General features: G+C 38.0%; 1 protein-coding gene across 5 annotated transcripts in view; it reads right to left on the bottom strand.

Moving 5' to 3' along the window:
• Positions 1–6,134: 6,134 nt before the first annotated feature.
• znf827 (zinc finger protein 827) overlaps positions 6,135–19,774 on the bottom strand; it is a 129,443-nt gene continuing 115,803 nt past the window's right edge. For 4 of the 5 annotated variants that reach the window (XM_060827083.1, XM_060827101.1, XM_060827110.1 and 1 more), the window contains 2 exons: positions 13,509–13,686; positions 6,135–7,794 (listed from right to left, as the gene is read on the bottom strand). In XM_060827083.1, the coding sequence (XP_060683066.1) occupies positions 6,963–7,794; positions 13,509–13,686 (1,010 nt within the window). In that variant the 3' untranslated portion in view covers positions 6,135–6,962. Of the gene's footprint in view, positions 7,795–9,711; positions 9,802–13,508; positions 13,687–19,774 lie in introns of all 5 variants that reach the window. The other variant, XR_009644849.1, reaches the window with a different exon arrangement.

Raw genomic sequence — 19,774 nt, 5'->3', positions numbered from 1 at the left:
CCCCCACCCCACTCCGGCCTATCACCCTCACCTTGACCTCCTTCCACCTATCCCACCTCCATCGCCCCTCCCCCTAGTCCCTCCTCCCTACCTTTTATCTCAGCCGGCTTGGCTCTCTCTCTCTTATTCCTGATGAAGGGCTTATGCTCGAAACGTCGAATTCTCTATTCCTGAGATGCTGCCTGGCCTGCTGTGCTTTGACCAGCAACACATTTGCAGCTGTGATCTCCAGCATCTGCAGACCTCATTTTTTACTGCTATAGATAGTGGTAGAGACAAGTACAATTTTGTCATTTAAAAAACATTTAAAGAGGCACGTGGATGGGATGGGTATGGAGAGACATGGATCAAACGCAGACAAATGGGACTTTAGTTTAATTGTGAAAACTAGGTGGCATGGACAAGTTGGACTGAAGGTCCTGTTTTCATTCTGTAACCTTCTACAACTCTACCTCTACACTATATTTTATTTTCCTTTCGTACTAGACACTAGTGTGTGTGTGTGTGTCTTCATAAAGATAGCAAAAATAGTCCAATTCTCTCTCACTTACATACATAGATTTAAATGCACTCAAGTTGCAAAGTGGGAGGACAGATGAAGAAGTTTTTAAAATCCAATAAAAGCCAGTGGTTTGCAGGGTTTGGAGATTGAGGAGTTGGATGGTTTCAGATTTAGCTCTCTGGATTGGGCATCAAGGTGATTTGGAAATGTTGACAGCCAATTTGTGTTCTGAAAGCAGCAGGCAAGTGTTATTGGAACTACACTCATCCAGGCAAGTGGGAAGTAATCCCTGGTGCTGAACTTCTGCCCTTATGATGGAGGGAAGGTCATTTGTGAAGCAGCTGAAGATGGTTGGGCTTATGACACTACTCTGAGGTGCCCTGGAGTTAAGATTACTGGTATCAACCAACCACAACCATATTCTAACACTGAATACAGTAGAGATGTCCACCTTTATTTGCCCACTGTTTTTGATCATAGACTGGCAGCCAGGTGCCTTCTTCCATCAGTAAACGAGATGGACGAGATGCAGTGATTCTTCTCAAAAGAGACGATGCAGGGAAGTCATTGGCTGTCCAGCCTGTGACCCCATGTTACCTCCACAAGAGTCATATTTGATTTTGTGCTCAAATGCTAACAGTTCAATGCAATATTGAAGCAATGCACTTTGGATGAGATGTTAAACTAAGGTCCAGTCTTATCCTCTGGAGTTTATAGAAAATATTCCATATCTCCTTTTGGTAAACAGTTGTATTCCTGATGACCACTAATATTTAGCTACAAACAACATCACTGAAAACAAGTGATAGTGTCTTAAGGCAGGACTCAACATTTAAACTACGTAGTATCAGGTAACCTATTTAGTCTATGTTGCTCATGTGCAATAAAATAGGATAACAATGGCCGACATTCTTTTGATTTTTTTCCATCCAAGACAGATGATTAACATCTAAAATGAGGATACTGACAGACCACACAGTCTCATTGCACCTGAGATTTGCATTCATGCAGGTTGCATTGCTACATAATGTTAGTCTATAGCCATCTTAGATACAGACAATTCAAAGTTTTAAAACTTAGTCATATGCTATTTGTATTTTTTTTGTCAGTCAATGTCAGATGGATTAAAAAAGTCCCTTCAAATGAAGCATGGTGACTTTCTTTCAAAGACTAAATTTGCAATCAAAAATGTGTCTGCTCCTTTTATTATCTTAGGTGCAAGCCAGTTACTGGAGATATCAACTTGAGGAGCCATACTTTTTATCCTGGTATGTAAACCAGGCCAGAGATTCATTTGTTTTCATGACTTTTAATGGGCAGGGTTAACTTTACAGAAAGACTGTGACATTTACATATCTTAATTACTACATTATTGGCTTTTGTTTTATCAAGACCATGTGAGCTTAAATGTTAGCTTGGAATGTTTTTTTTAAAAGAAGTAGTAACTGAGAATTTCTGGAGTTGGATTGATTGGTCTCTCAATAGTTACAGGACAGAATTTAGACTCCCCAGCCAAATGCAAACAGCTTGACTACATTGTTATATTTCTAAAGACCCCTATTAAATAGTGACACAGATCAGCAAGGCCATGAAAAATGCAAGTCACATGCAAGGGTTAATTTTTATTTTGGACATGAGTCATTCAACTTGTATCAAACCTTGACTAGACTACATGTTGCTCTTTATATTGTTCTTCTCATTATATTGTGTGAAGGTTACAAAGGCACTGAAATGGATTCAAAAAAGGATTTATAAGTATATCAGAACAATAACAGAATAAAAACCTTTCAAAAATGAATGAGTGAGCTCATCTCTTTTCTCTTGCAAAGAGAAGGCTGAGGGGTCTTAATAGAGTTCTTTAATATTATGAAATGTTTTGAAATAGTTAGTTAAGAATGCTTCCACTTGTGAGGAAGATCAAAACCTAACACTATTATTTCCAGAGAATCAAGAATTCAAAGAATTCAGGGGGGAAAAAAATCCCTTGATCCAGGAAGGGAGAAGAATGTGGAACTTGCAAACTCAAGGAATAGTTGATAGTACTACTGTATAACTGAAATTAAGTGGAAGGTAGTAATTTTATGTGGGAAAAAGGAATAGGAAGTGCTGCATATTCAATACAGGTCATGTCACTGCCTCCTAATTGCTACACCAGTTCAGCCTCCTCATCTCCCCTGGTAAGCATATCATCTTTGCTTTGATATAAACCTTAAATGCATTTTACACCTTCTCCAGAGCTTGTGTCAATTTTATAATGGAGATCAGAACACTTCAGCAACGTACATTTATGTAACATTTGGAACTTAATGAGTGTTAGAAATTGAGGTCCCTTTAAAAGTGAGTTTTTCAAGTATTTCTAGCATTGCATGAAATTCAGCTCACTACCATTCCAGCACCATCTCCACTGACCAAACAAAGAATTTCTAAAAATGACAAAAGTGACAACAAAAGCCAATGAGGCTACCGTGTTCCACAAGGTGATGTCAAATGACAATACAGCACTACATGTGGCCTATTACTAACGCAGTGTTTAAAAAAATAGAAGTTTTGTTCCCAAAAAGTATGAAAGTTACCTTTTGACTAATGGACAATTGGCAAAGTTGTCCCGTGATCATTATGTCCATCAACCATTTGAATCCTTCCAGCCAATGTAACTACCAGTCTCGAGAAACCGGATATATTGTGGAGTGTTCAGAATCAGAGGGTAGCCCTCACTACAAAACTACCTTCTTCTGCAAGATAGGCCACAATGGGAGAGATAAGCCAGAGATCAATGACAAGCCATAAATCTTTGCATCTAATTAACCAACATATCACATCCAAACTGCTGCATTTGACAAAGTCAATAAGCCATTAGAAAATGACTTACGAATGGTTATTTTAGGTAGCTGTAGTCATGAATCCCAAAAACTAAGATGAAAAGTCTCATGGAAATTCACAGCAGCATAATTAAATCTGACACTAGTTCACGTATGATGATATTGAGTAAAATGAACAAAGGTTTGGTTGAAAAGAAGGTTTTACGTGATGTCTTATAGATCAAAGTGAGGTAGAACAACAGAGACATAGACTCCAACAATGGAGCATTTATAAACTGGGATTGGCAGGAGGCTAGAATTAGAGCACTACAGCTATTTTTAAAAATTCTGCACCTGTAGGAGATTATGATAAAGATAGGGTGGAACGAGACCATGGAAGACTTGAAAACAAGGATGATAATTTTAAAGTAAGTGTTTGGGAGGCTACAAAGATCAGCAAGCAAAGGATTGCTAAGTGAACAGGATTTAATACAAGTTAAGACAAAAGCAACAGCATCGCAAATTACCTCAAGTATACAGAACGTGGAAGGCCAGGCAGGAGTGCATTGGAATAGTCAAGTCTAGAAGGAGTGAAGGCATGAATGAGGTCTTCAACAGGTGACCTGAGATGAAGCAATTGTATTGAGTTGAAAATACATGGTTTCAGTAAGGTACAAATGCAAAATCAGGGCTGATTCAGGGATTAAGGCTACACACAGATTGGCTTCATCTAAGAAGCTGACAGGATGAGGAATGGATTCAGTACCCAGTGAATGGCGCTTGAAGCAGGAACTAGGGTTCAAAACAAACCTCTGTCATCTTAACCAGATTCTATTATTTAGAGTATGACTGTTATACAAATTGTGCAATTTTCTGTTTAAGTCAGTGCATTGAGTATAGCATTGAGTATAGGAATTGGGAGGTCATGTTTTGGCTGAACATGACATTAAGTTCTGATCTCTGAAAGTTGTGAAACTTGAGTATTCAGAAAAGGATGTTGCCAGGGTTGGAGAGTTTGAGCTGTAGGGAGAGGCTGAATAGGTTGGAGCTATTTTCTGGAGCATTGGAGGCTAAGGGGTGACCTTATAGAGGTTTGTAAAATCATGAGGGGAGTAGACAGGGTGACAAGCCAAATGTGGAGTTTGCACATTCTTCCCATGTCTCCATGGGTTTCCTCCGGGTGCTCCAGTTTTCTCCCATAGACAGAAGTGCAGACTAGGTGAATTGGCCATGCTAAACTGTCCATGTGTTCAGGGATGTGTAGGTCAGGTGCATTAGTCAGAGGAAATGTACAGCAATAAAGTAGGGGAATGGATCTGGGTGAGTTACTCTTCGGAGGGTCAGTGTGGACTTGCTCGGCCAAATGGCCTGTTTCCACACTGTAGGGATTCTATGTAAATGGGACTAGATTGATTTGGGATCTCTGGTTGGACTGAAGGATCTGCTTCCATGCTGTACAGCTCTGATTCTTAGTAAGGATCCCACTTTAATGATATTACCACCGTCAAGATGGCAACAGGCACAGAGAATTGCTAAATATAAAGTACTGCGAATGCTGGGTATCTGAAATAAAACCATTGCTTGAGAAAGAAACAAAGTTAATATTTCATGGCTGATATGACTTCTTCAGACAGGAAAATTACTGCTGTAATTTACTTCATTGCAGATTTGGAAGCTAATGTAGAGAAGACTGATTGAGTCTACAAGACATCGCCATCAAACAAGATCACAGAATTCAGAAAGCTGAGTCTATCAGCAAAAGCATTTAATGTTTGTGTGACAATCTGCATTACAAAAGTTGCTCAATAACACTGGTTACATGTATGTGGAAAAGCCAATGTTTACAGGAGTCAGCAATACAAATACTTTGATGCATCTGATTTATTTATGAGCAATGGGGATAGGCCATTAGAGGAATACAGAGCTTGAAGTGTCTCATTGGAGCTGCTGTTCTATAAGAAAGGATCCAAGAACAGATTCAGCTGGAGTTTAGATTTAAATAATTAGTCAATCCAACCATAATTCAGATCTACAGAATAGGTATTTATTTCAAAGGAATATTTGAAATAGCCACTATATTATTTAACTTTTGATGCACAATTACAGTTTGGTGCCATAGTCAATGCAATCATCTGAATAGTAGTTAAAAATGTGTGTGGCTTCGAACTAAACCTAAAATAATAGACCAAAGTGCAGGAGTTTAGAAACAAAATAATAATTTTAAGTTAAGGAAACTGATTGGTCTGCTTTGTGCGATACAAGTTCTGAAGTCCAAGACAGTTTAAAAATTGATCTTGCCTTCTAATAATATTACACAAAGTATTTCTATGTAGAATGCAACAGTACTTTTACATTAGATATTGTTTCGCTGGAATGAACCAAAGTTTCTAATTCCCACTACATTCTATATAGCACAGTCATTACACAATGCAGAACACTCAAGTATGTGAAAAAAATCGATTAGAAAGCATAACTTATCTGCAAATGACAGAACTTCATTTGAAGAGCAACGGACAAGTATAAAAAGTAAAATGAATACATGATAAAATAATGTTTGATAGGAGTTCTTTTTTGTAAATAGCATGGATAATGTCTTGATTCAAGAAATTACTCAAGATTTAATAAATCCATGCTGGTCTTGGAAATCAGTCTCACTGTGCAGCATTACATTTATTTTGAAATGGCCTGAACTTTGTGCATCAGCTCCAGTTTCAATTTACCAAATCCATGAATACAAGGAATGAAATAAAAAAAATTATGCTGAAAACATAAGCATACAAATGCTATCTTGTGAGGAATAAAACTAAGAACAGATAAATAAAGAACTAGGAAACCAAAATAATGCAGATTTATTTTGAACATACTGCAAGTTACACTAGGCATTGGTAATGTAACCGAATGTGAAAGATAGCAATAAAGTCTAAGTGCCAATTACTGTCACAAACAGCCTTTCTTTTAAATGCAAAGCTAAATCAAAGCAAAACATATAAATATATATGATAATATATATACACACAATATTTATAAATATATATTATAATATATATTTGTACACTCACGCATGCACAGCATCTACAAGAAGCTCAAAATACTGAAAACAATGTTGCATTCTCAAAAAAAAACACTGGAACACAATTATATGGCTGAAGATGAACTCCAAATATAGTGCAGAGATCATTTATACTGCATTGAATGCAAAAACATCAATGTGCCAGCCTAAAGCTTAGAGATGATAAATGCTGAAAACAAATGTCAGCAATGTCATGCATCTTTCAAAGTGCTAATGGTTGGTGCCAAAATAAATGTGACTGATCACTAACATCTTGATCAGATTTAGTCAACATACTGCTGCTTTGAAATTAGTAACACTATGCAGAAAATGATACTACTTTAAGAAACACAAAAATGTGCAAGACTAAGCATTGTGCAAAATTCTGCCTCATCACATATTTTTTTTTAGCCTGGGCATTTGTTTCAGCCCAGAGTTCAACTACCTCTTTCCATTGGGTTTCCATTCAATTATGGACATTTAAGTACTTTATATATAATTCAAGCAGCACTTATATGAATACAAGAAGCATTTACAGCCACTTCTACACATTCTACTCTTCTACAATAATAAACATTTTTGAAAAATATTGTATTGCAGCAATAATCACTATTCAATCTGCGACTGACACAGAAACTGTAGTCGCCTGTTCAGTTAGGCCAAGGTAGGCCAAGAACGAGTGTTTGGGAGAAACAGTACCTGGGGGTGCAGTTTGCTGCTGAGACAAATGGAATGTAGCTTCACATTTATTTTGTGGAAAAAGTGTAGTCAGTGGAATAAGGTGTGAGAGATCACAGTTCCTGTATTTACTGAGATGTGCGGAAATACCATTCAAGCCAAATAAACCAAGTGCTGACCCAGTTGAAATTCCATTGTTGCCAGTCACCGACAGTGCAACAGTCTGCAAAGCCTGTGATGCTGACATAACTGATAGTGGTGAAAGAATGTTTCTAGAATTTCTGCTGTTTAAGACAGCGTTTCTTTCTTTCAAAGTCACCAACTGCATCCTCCCTTTCTTTTCCTCTTCCAGATATTCACCATTCTGATGTTTCTTCACATGGCGACTGAAGACAAATGGATGTGTGGTTGTGAAGAAGCATTCGTCACAGCACAGAGTCTGTCGAGGAGAATGTTTCAGCTTTTTGTGTAGGTTTAGATTGTCTTTGCGTTTGCAGCTGTAACTGCACTGGTCACAATGGAAAGGACGCTCCCCTGTGTGAACGCGAATGTGCTCTATCAACTTATTGGCTGTCTTGGAGAGATAGCCACACTGATCACACTTGTAGTGGTTGCCAAGGCGATGTTCACGAATATGCATCTCTAGTTCTAGTTGATTCATTTTCACCACTTGACAGATCCGACACTTGAATTCCATTTTGTAGTGTGTCCTTAAATGGCATTCTATGGCTGAAGGACGGTTTGTGGCATAAATACAGAATGGGCACCTGAGGTACAATTACAAACAAAGATGAAATTTAAAACAGATTTTTTTTTACTATTATGTTGTACTAGTATGTGAGATACTGCAATATGATTCCTGTGGAACAAAACTTCTTGTAGCAAAAGTACAGGACAACAAATTGGTTTACATCTGTAAGTTAGATCAGCAGCAAAGTTTCAACATAGGCTTTAATCTAGAGGGTAGCGAAATGCATCCTAGAATAATGCATGATTCAGTAACAAATGGAGTAATAAATATGCTCTTACTAAAATGGGCTGGTAACATGCATTTCCCCGAGTAACTGAAACATGTAGCCAGGGCCTAGCACAGGGTATATAAGGGCCCATTAACCAAGTCTGGGGCTCTAGGGGAACTCACTGTGCTCAGGTTAGGTACAGGACTGCTTTTCTCAAGTAGAGGGCTAGGGTCCTGAGCTAGGAGTAGCACCAGGGCACGTGATTTCTATCTGGTCCTGGTTTTAGTCATCAACCTATTTTAAATTAGTATATGCTTATGTTTCTAAAGATGAGATACATCCATAGAGGACACCACTTCAATTACTTGCACTTCTAATCAAAAACACAATGGTGTGAACAGGTCCAAATTTAACTTAATTTAGGAATATCAAAATGGTGCATTTCAAATACTACTTGACCCCTTAATCTTTTCACTAATTGATAACAAAGTCATAATGGCAATGCTAATTATTTAGTCCATGCTAGTTTACAGAGCCTGTTTGCTAACTGCTGCCTGTACACGCTCTGTCATCTTCAAAAGATGCATGTGAAGCCTGAGGTACTTCTGTAATGCTTAGAACTAATGGAAATTGCCTCTCCCTATTTGTTCTGCAAAAGGCATCACTTCACAATTCTCTGTATTAGTGGCATTTGCTACTTGTCTGCCCATTCCGATAGCCAATCTATTCTGTTACAATTGACTGGTATAACACCAACACCCACAAGTTTTGTATTCACTGTAAATTTAGAAATGTTACTCTATATTCCAAGATCCAATTCAACTACATACACTAAAATTTAATACAATGTCTTTTCATAAAGAAATTTCTAACTATTCTCTCAATTTGTAATGCACTGATTTAATAGGGAGATGACGACCTAGTTGTATTATCGCTAGATTTGCTAATGTTCTGGAGACCTGGGTTTGAAACCCGACATGGCGGATGGGAATTTGAATTCAAAAACAAATAGAATTAGGAGTCTAATGATGACCATGAAACCACTGTTGATTGCCATGGAAAAACCAATATGATTCACTAATGCCCTTTAGGGAAGGAAACTGATGTTCTTACCTGACCTGGCCTACACTTGACACCAGACCCACAGCAACGCTGTTGACACTTAACTCCCTTCCGGGTAATAAGGGTGGATAATAAATGCAGGTCCAGTCAGTGATACCCACATCTTATGAATGAAGGAATGAATGAATGATAAAAAAAAGGTTTTTGTCCTCCTTTAGAAATTCCTCCATGTTCTTGTTCAATCATTTGTAACCTCCCTTTGTCAACTTCATAACTTCCATCTTCGGATTCTGGAATACTACTTGTTTCCTCCATTTCATGACTTTGAACAAAAGCACCATGGCCCAACATTCTACATTCACTTTGCTAAAACCCATTATTCATATTACCATATTTCTCATCTTCAAAAATTTGTACCTTTGGTTAACTCCTCTAACGTCTGCTTGGGATGAGATCAGACTCTCCACAAAGTGCTGTAGGAAATGCTGCTATGTAAGCGGCCCTTTACAAACATAAATCATTTATAATCGAGTACTGTAATAATCAACAATTAATTTGGCATAATCCAAACTGGAATGTGGTTTCTACATTTCATATAGAGATTTAAGTAAAGGATATACAACAAGGCTTAGTGGTTTACCAAAAAAAGTCTTTACAACTCACCAATGCCACAGTAAACCATCAAGTCAAAGTTGTGCATCCGATTTATACCACATCACTTTACAGAAATTGCAACTTCATGGTTCAAAGTATCTGTTCAAATAAATATTTAGAGAAATGAATAAGGAGAACAAGGATTTATTAATTTTGGAGATGAGTAGAGGGATAGACAGTTGCATAAAACTAGCCTTGTCAAGGATATTCCAGCACAACAGATAGCTGCTGCAGACAGATATTGAAAATGAGAGACAAGCTTAAGAAGCAAACAAAGGGATTGGCAGAAGAGCAAATGTTGAAAATGGCAACGTTTGAAGCAGCAGGTTGGATGAGAACAACTGGACATAAAACAGACCGGCATTTCAGGAATAAGTGTCAAGAAATGCAACCTGAGCAGGAATGTGGCAAAATCTAGGCACATCAATCAAGACAAAGCTGAGAGATTTAAGATTAGGAAAGCAGAAAATACTTGTGTGACTGTTGTAAAGTTTAGCGAACGAGAACTTTATAAAATTGCTTGCTTTAAGTTTTCAAATGTTGGCTCATCAATGTTCAGGAGTGAATTGAGAAATTGATTATTCATAAGGGTAAGCTAAAATGTATTGGGCAAGATAGGGGCTGATACTAATTATTAAAAGCAGAAAAAAAATTCAATCGCCAGTAATTCCCCTCACCATAAAGAGTTTAAGAAATTAATTCAATCAGCTCCTGGCAAATATAACTAAGTACTCAAGTATAGTAGGAAGCTAAGAGAGCAAAATTCAATTCAACCGAAGAGACAGAAACTAACAGAACTTGCCATCTAATGTTGAATAGACCATTCTATTTTTTCTAAAATATTCAATAGTAATACTTCACTGCTTTCATTTAAAATAAAATGATTTTCTCTCCCTTTTCCTCCTTCCCTGAAAGTGCTGACTCTATGATGCCTTAAATGATCAATTTTACAGAAACAAAATACAGTGAATGTTGGAAATCTGAAATAAAAACAGAAAATGTTGCTGGAAATATTCATCTCGATACAGAAGCAATGAGACAGAATCAATTCTGATGAAAGTTCATTAACCTGAAATGTGAACAGCTTTTCTGTCTAAAAGACATTGCCTGACCGGCCAGTAATCACACACATGAATATTAACACAGAATGCTGGTGATATTATACACATCACAGCAGTTTCTAAAGTAATCTACACATAACATTATTCAGCAAGAGACACTGGGTAAAGACCAGGAGGGGCAATTCTGGCTAGGTTTCCCTCTAAAGCAAACATTTGGATGGAGGACATTTGTAGGCTTCAGGTTACTTTGACTTATTCAATAGATCCAAGATTGCAATAGAAACCGTGACATTTAGATGAGTCCTCAGCCACTCCAATGCATTGGCTAGCTGAACCAAATGAGATCACTATTATTCAGTTTTATAAAAGTTATTTTTCAATGGACAGTTTTGCTCAAAGTCAAATTGCTTCAGGAAATGAATTATCCACAGATTTCTATGCTATGAAATATAAATTCAGACATATTATACCTGATACAGGATAAGGGTTGAGAAAGGGAAAAATTAAGACATTGTGTAATAAGTTGTTTGCTTTTCTTTTTATCTCTTGACTAGTTCTCTCTCTTGCTCCCCCTCGCCTGAAGGTCTTTGCAATATTAGATTCCAAAGATGTCTTCCTTGTACTTCAAGTTGCTTTTGAAGTAAATTATGAATGTGTTTCGAAGTTTCCAAACGTCCACCAGTTAGCACCACTGCCTCATAGCGCTAGGGACCTGGGTTCGATTCCAACCTGGGCAACTGTCTGTGTGGAGTTCGTACATTCTCCCAGTGTCTGCGTGGGTTTCCTCTGGGTGCTCAGTTTCCTCCCAGTCCAAAGGTGCGCGGTCTAAGTGGATTAGCCAAGGGAAATGCAGGGTTACAGGGACAGGGTAGGGGGTGGATTGGTGTGGACTTGACTGGCCGTATAGGGTGTTTCAACACTGTTGGAATTCTATGATTTAAACATATAACCCATTCTAATCAGTTGCCTTGGCATGGTCATCGCTGCTCAATCAAGCATTAGGGTGAGAGATTGGAGTATTTCTAGAGGCGCAACTTGATTAGCCATCTAGCAACTGATCTTATTGGCTCACATATGGGTGCAGTGGGTAGCCATTCTCAAGGCAGGCATGTGATGGAATACTTCCAGTTTTCTTGAGTGCAGCTCCAACAACACTTGAAGAGTTCAACACCATCTAGCAGAAAGCAGGCCACTTGATTAACACAATCAACATTCACTTCCTTTACCACAGTGACATCGTGTGTGCTGCAAAAAATCAAAGCTTCTATGACAGAACCTTCAAACCTGCGGGCTCTGTCACCTGGAAGAACATGGATAGCAAACGCATCAGAATATCACAACCTACAAGTTCCCCTCCAAACTGTACACATGCCTGTTTTAGAACTCTAATCAGTCCTTCAATGTTGCTGGATCAAAAGCCTTTTTTCAACCTCACTTATTATATTACCTCCTTATGTGACCTCTCACCTGAAACCATAGCTCTACAACTGCTCTCCTTTCCCAGACTCTGTCTTCTTACTCTGGATTTGTGTCTATGACAGCCATACACTTGGGTACCTGGGCTGATTGCTTTGGAATTGCCTTCCTAAATCTTTATACCACTCACCTCTCTTAAGGCTCTCCCTAAAGTTCACCTTTTGATCAATTTTTAAGTGACCTTTTAACATCTCCTCTGCTAGCTGATGTTTATGTTTAACTGGCTATGCTTTGAGATGGCTTTCCAGGTTACATCAACTAAATTAGTGCTGTTATCACTGATTATCCTTTGCAACGCATTCTCAGGAACAGTCTGCAGTAAAACCTGGACCATACGTAGTTACCTATTACATATCAATATATGGTTTAAAGCACTCAGCAATAGAATTTGTTTTAAAAGAGAAAAGGACTTAGTACCTCAGCAGCAAAGTGTATCTCAATGACAAATACCACTTACAGGTAATTGGTATCTCTAATAGAACGTTTACTACCCATACAGAAATTTTATGATGTCTATAAATATCACACTTTAAACTTTACCCTAAATATAGCCAACTTTAGACGCTAAACTAATATAAATGCTACAACTGCCCTCTGGAAATGGAGAAAGGTAATCAGCATAATTCTTACACCTCTTCATTATCCAGTGAATCCTACTGGAATTGGCACAAGTATGGAAGCTGGCAAAGTCAGGATTACACTCTGCGGCATTATCCCTCTACCCATTGTCATTCCTCCAAGATGTCATCTAAGTGGCTATTTGTCATGCATAAAATTACAGCTTGTACTTGAAGAACTATTTTCAGTATTCTGACAGATTTGCTGTTAAATAAAATGCAATTTTCAATTGTAACAGGGATACTTTGCATTGACAAAGGTAAAGAAACACCATGCTGGAAACCTTTAGAAAATCAGGCAAAATCTGTGCATAATGAAAAATATAACATTATCATTTCAAGTCTATGATGAAGGGTTGTAGGCTTGAAATGTAATGTTGCCACAGTCTTTTGCCTTTCATGAAGAATAATGCCTGATGTGCTGAGCATTTCTGACATTTTCTGTCTATTTCAGATTTCTTGTATTTTGCTTTTTTGTAGTACTGAACAGAACTGGATGATCGTCTCATTACCATTTAACACTACATTAACTTTCTGAAAGCCAATATAAATTTAGCTTGCATTAAACCCAAAAGTTGAAAAATACTTTCTGCTGGTAAGTTCCTAAATGCCAAACTCTGAGAATGGCAGTCTACATCCCAGCTTTCCTTACTTGAGTCCTCCAGTGGATACGTTATGGCATTTTTTGTGCTCCACAAGTTGTTCTGGCGTTTTCAAAAATTTGTGACAGATGTCACACTCATACATCCTGGTGATGAGGTGGATCTGTAGATGTCGGTCATACATCATCTTTGTTTTACACACAAAGTTACAGAAGATGCACTCAAAACCTAAGGATTAACACAAGCACCATAATTACAAATCTAAAAGTGAAACATTAGGATAGGGGTTTTGAAAAAAACTCTATAATGCAGAGCACATAGCATAGTACACAATAAACGATATTAGGTTTTACTGACAAGTTTCAATAAAGAAAGTCATTAAGTTAGTTATGAATTATGATCAGCCATGCTAAAACTGAGGGTGGGGAAGGTAGTAGCGTTACTTCCTCCAACAGCAAAAGCTGCTCTTATATAGACTTTGCGTTGTTAACCTCAGGCATGGAGATCTCATGCAGCAGGCAGCAATTCCAAAACAAACATCACCAGATTTGCCAAAGCTAACACAATGTGCCTATTTTACTGATTAGAAAAAAGGTCCGACAGTAGAAAAACACAGATGTTTGAATTCACCGTCCAAGGAACCATGGAATATACCTTGGGTTCTTTGCTGCTATACCACTCAACAACTTTCTCAAAAATTTATATTTTAAAAACAGTTTCAGTAAGCAGACCGAATCTCTTGAAAGCCGAAACATACACCATATACTCTGCTGTGCATTTGTTAGGACAGTCTACGTCTGGCAATTAGCCTAGAAATCCTTCCGTATGAAACGTTCATAACTTTCACCTGTCACTTCACAAAGTGAAAGTACCATACTGTTGAATGATTGCATGTAATTTCAAACTTCGTGTTTATTGACAGATACAGTAATGTTCTTGGGTATAGGTATGGGTGAATTAATAAACAGCAATGTTAACATTCTCACACAGGATCTAGGCTGATTAAAAAGGCAGTAGGATTGAAAACCGACAGTCGCCAAACCAGGTCAAGTCTCCAGACGTCCCCAACAGTACCCTTCCAGTCATTGTTTTTACCAAGTGCCATTATAAGACCATCTAGGGTCTCAGATACTGGTCCTTCCAAAATCCACTGGAGCAAGAGGCAATTCCTTAATTTAAATACCTCAAGCAAAAATCCATGACATTAGGGCATCAAATGACTGCCCCTCTCATGTGATTGTTGTGTTGTAGCAGCAGGGTATCATGGTGTCATGACCTTGAGAACATAATTAATGTGCTTTTACCATCAGAGTCTTGCTTCTTTGGAGCTTCTAGCCTGGATGCCAAGGTGAGCCTAATAACTGCAATAGAATAGATCTGTAAACTGTGTCATATTCAATGTACCTGTTCACAAATGTTCCGCCAGGTATTACGTGATGACGTCCCTGGTTTGGGAGCCTCTGCGCTCAAATATGCCATCTAAATGTTACTGACTTTGCTTACAGTAAGGAGACTGCTCTGCTCCTTACAAGGTTCCATACATACTTCACGGAAAAGCTGGGGATCTGGTGAATTTATGCCCTTTCTATTACTTTCCTCCATGTATAGGTAGGATAATATGACAAGGAAACAAGCAATTTGTACCAACCAATCCATGCTGGTGTCTATGCTCCAGTTGAGCCTTATCCCATGTCTTCTCATCTAAATTTACGATTGCAGCAATCTATTCACTTCTGGTAATATACATCATTCTGCTTCACTTCAATCAGATCTACAGTGGCAAATTCTATTACAGTAAAGTTTCTTTTGAATTCCCCATTTAATTTCTGGTGACCATCTTCTATTGATGGCCTCTCATGAGGTTACTCCCCATAAGTAGAAATATTCTCCTTGCATCGAATCGATTAACATATTACATTATTTCAAAGAATCTCTATTATGTCACTCATTAGCCATCATTTTTCAAGAGAAGAAACCCAACTTGTCAATCCTTTCCTGATATGTACATTCACACATTTCTGCCATCATGCTTGTAAATCTTCTCTGCAGTTTCTCCAGTGCCTCATTATTTTTATGTAACAACCTGAACTGTGAGCAGTTCACTATATATGCCCTAACCAAAGCTCAAGTACAACTTCTCCATTTGTCTATTTTATATTGTAAAAATAATGCCAATTGCTTGGTTTACCCTTTTAATGGTAGTTTTAATTTTTATTTATACACCAATCACAGAAGATGGGAACAAAAGATCCTTTTGTTCCCATCTAAACACTCACTTATCAAGTAGGTATTCCTATTCCTCCTACTAAAGAGTAGTACCTCACTTTATCTGTTTCAATTTCATTTGCCAATATTTATCCATTTTCTAGGATATTATATCCTCCTGTAATTTGTTGCAGTCCTCCTCATTATGACAGCCTACGACAATTTGGTATTTTCTGCAAGTTTAGCAATTGTATTTTTGATTGCAAAGTGAAAATCATTAATGTATCTTCTGAACAGCAGGATTCCCTGCACAACCCCATGCAGAAAAACCACATGTCACCTTTTGCCCCTGAGCAAATTCCCTTTACAGATGCTGTCTTCCATTTTGAGGCCAACTAATAATGCATTTTGCTACCTGTCCCCCTGACTCCACATTTTCTTTCTTTATTCACTCATTTTATAATAAAAAGACCTATTGAAAAGCCAAATAATTTACATCTACTGCTTTGCCATTAAATATTCTATCTTCCCTAAATAAAAAACTTTTCCTTTGAAATCCATGCTGACAATTCATTCTTACATTTTGCATTTCTAGATGTCATTCTATTCTTTCCCTTCACGCAGATTCTAATTTTTTTCTCTACCAATACCTTAGCTTGCAGTTCTACAATTCCTTGGACATGTTCTGTGCCCTTTCCCAAACACAGGAATTAGCTATCTACCAATCTGCTGGAACTACATCTTTTCCAAACAAATTATTAAAAATGAGTAGTAATGTTTGTTATCTCTTACCTAGATTTTTCCAAAATATATAATGGATCCCATTGGGAACAGGGATTTTATCTTCTGAGAGAGGGTGAATTTTTAAAAACTCATTCACTGGGAGACTAGCATTTATTGCCCACCCCTAACTGCCTAGAGGGCAGTTCACAGTCAACCACATTGCTATAGGTTTGGAGTCACACGTAGGCCAGGCCATAGAATCATGCAGCGTGGAAACAGACCCTTTAGTCCAAGCACTCCATGTTGAACATGATGCCAAACTAAACTAGTACCACCTGCCTGCTCATGGCTCATAACCCTCCAAACCTTTCCACATACTTAGCTGAGTGTCTTTTAAATGATGTAATTGTGGCCGCAACCACCACTTCCTCAGGAAGATCATTCCACACACAAACCACTTCAAAAAAATTTGACCCTTGTGTCTGTCTTTTTAAAATTTCTCTTCTCACATTAAAAACATGTTCCCAGTCTTGAAATCCCCACTACGTAAGGATGAATCAGAATTCTCAGGTCCAGTGACCCTTCTTCAAAAGTTAATTCTGATTTCTTTCTACAGATGCTGCTAGACCTGCAGAGCTTTTCTGCAGTTCTTTCAGCTTTTTGTCAGATAAGGATGACAGTTTACTTCCTTAAAAGAACATTAGTATATAAAATAGTTTTGTTTTCCCTGACAATTGACAATGGACATAGTCATCATTAAACTCTTAATTTCAGATTTTTATTGAACTCAATTTCCACCACTTGCCATGATGGGATTTGAATCCGGGTCTCCAAAACATTAGTTGGGACTCTGGATTAATAGTCGAACGATAATACCATTAGGCCATCAGATCCCCTTTCCCTTTTATTCATAGAAACATTGAAGATAGTAGCTTGCGTAGGCCAGTCAGCCCTTCAAGCCTGCTCCGCCATTCAATATAATCATGGTTGATCATCCAACTCAGCATGCCCTTTCCTTTTTTCTACCCCCATACACTTTGATAGTTTTACCAATCTCTAACTCCTTGAGAATATTCAATGTTTTAGGCTTAACAACTTGCTGTGGGGCAGAGAATTCACAAACTCACCGTTCTCTGGGTGAAGAAATTTCTCATCTCAGTATTAAATGGCCTATCCTGTATTCTTAAACTGTGACCCCTAATTATGGGACTCCCTGGCCATCAGGGAACATTCTTCCTCCATTTACCCTGTCAAGCAGTGTTAGAAATGTATAGGGCTTTGAGGGATTCAACCCATTCTTCTAAACTCCAGTGAATGTAGTCCTAGCTGATCTAGTCTTTCCACATACATCAGCTCTGCAATCCAAGGAATCAGCCTGATATTTTTTTTGCTGCACTCCCTTCACAGCCAGAACATGCTTCCGCAGAAAAGGAGACCAGAACCGCATGCAATACTCCTTGATCAAACTCAGATCCTGTACAATTGCGACAAGACATCCCTCCTCTTCTAGCTACGAAGGCCAACATATCACTTGCCTTCTTCACCACCTGTTGCGCCTGCATGTTTACTTTCAATGACTGGTGCACAAGGACACCCATGTAATTGTTCTTCCCCCTTTTCCCAATCGATTGCCTTTAAGATAACAGTTTTTCTTTAGTTTTGCTACTAAAGTAGATCATTCACCACATTATACTTCATCTGCCATGCTTTGCTCACTCACTCAACTTGTTCAAAACCACACTGAAGCATCTCTACATCTTCCTCACAGTTCACCCGCCCAGCTTTGAGTCATCTGCAAACTTGGAAACATTACATTTAGTTTCCTCCTCTAAATCATCAGATACATACATATTTGAAGAGTTGGTATCTAAGCATCGATTCCTGTGGTAATTCACTAGGTACTTCCTGCTGCTCAGAAAAGAGACCCATTATTCTCAGTTTCCTGACTGAAAGCTAGTTCTCTATCCATGTCAATACCATATTCCAAATTCATGTTCGTGAATCTTACATGCTAATCTCTGATGTAATACCTTATCAAAAGTCTTCTGAAATCCAAATAAATGACAGCCACTGGCTCCCCCTTAAAAATTCTACTAGTCACATCAATGAAGAATTCCGATAGATCGATCATGATTTCCCCTTCATAAATCACAGATTCTGTCCAATTCGGTCACTGTTTCTCAAGTGCACTGCTATTTTTTTTATAATTGACTCTAGCATCTTCCCTACTGTCAGGCTAACCGTTATATAATTCCCAGTTTTCTCTCTGTCTGCTTTTTTAAATAGTGAGATGACATTCGCAACTCTCCAATCCACTAGAATTGTTCCAGAGTCAAAAGAACCAGGAAAGGTGACCACTAATGCACTCACTATTTTAGGGACACTTAAGTGTTCTGTAATGTGGATAATGGGGCCATGGGGACCCCATCAATTTCCCCAACACATTTCCCTACTAATACTGATTTCTTACAGTTTCTCCCTCTCACCAGATACTGTGTTCCCCAATATTTTTAGGACATTATTAGTGTTCTCCTACATGAAGGCAGCACCTAAATATACATTTAATTGATCTGCCACCTCTTTCTTCCCCGATACTCTCTGTAAAGGATCTACATTTATCCTCACTCATCTCTTTTCTCTTCACAAACCTATACAAGCTTTTCCAATCAGTTTGTATGTTCCCCACAAGGCAATTTTCATGTTCAATCTTCCCCTCTTAATTCAATACTATTGTCCTTTGCTAAAATCAAAACTGTTCCAAATCCTCAGGTTTACTGCTTTTTTGGCAATTTTTATGCTCCTTCCTTGGAACTAAACTATCCCTAACTTCCCTCCATAGTCATGGCTGGACTAGCTTTTCCAATTTATTTTTCTGCCAGTGAAAGTCTTCCCCTCTTTTATTTTATAGACACTTGTCTTAATACTCATCTCATCAATGTCATGGCTATCTGTTCTCTCTCGGTCTCTAGTAGAAAGTAAAATAAAATAATTATTTAATATTTTGCCATCTCTGTATTCTTCCCTTGTGGGGTGTCCTGTTCCTGCTCCCATTACAGCCTTCCTTTCTTGAATTGATTGATGTAACTGTTTAGTTAGATATTTCTTTGATCATTTATTTTCATAGTTTCTCCTTTCCTTTCCTAGTTGTGTTTTGTTTAAGACATTTTCCTAAACTCTTCCAATCCTCTCTCATTTTGCTGTCTGTACTTAATGTCTATTTCACAATCCTCAGATGTTCCTTTATGCATTCATTCATCCATGGAGTCTCACTAGTGTTTAGCTTGTTCTTTGCCTTTGGTGGAAAACGTATTTACTAAACTTTGTTGAAAATAGTTTTAAAGGTTTCCCATTGTTGCTCCATACTGTTATTTGCCAATTTAGTTGCCCA

This window comes from Hemiscyllium ocellatum, chromosome 1 (genome assembly GCF_020745735.1).
Source record: "Hemiscyllium ocellatum isolate sHemOce1 chromosome 1, sHemOce1.pat.X.cur, whole genome shotgun sequence".
Taxonomy (NCBI): Eukaryota; Metazoa; Chordata; class Chondrichthyes; order Orectolobiformes; family Hemiscylliidae; genus Hemiscyllium; species Hemiscyllium ocellatum.
The sequence above is the reverse complement of the archived record's forward strand: the minus strand, read 5'-3'. Positions and strand labels throughout refer to the sequence as shown.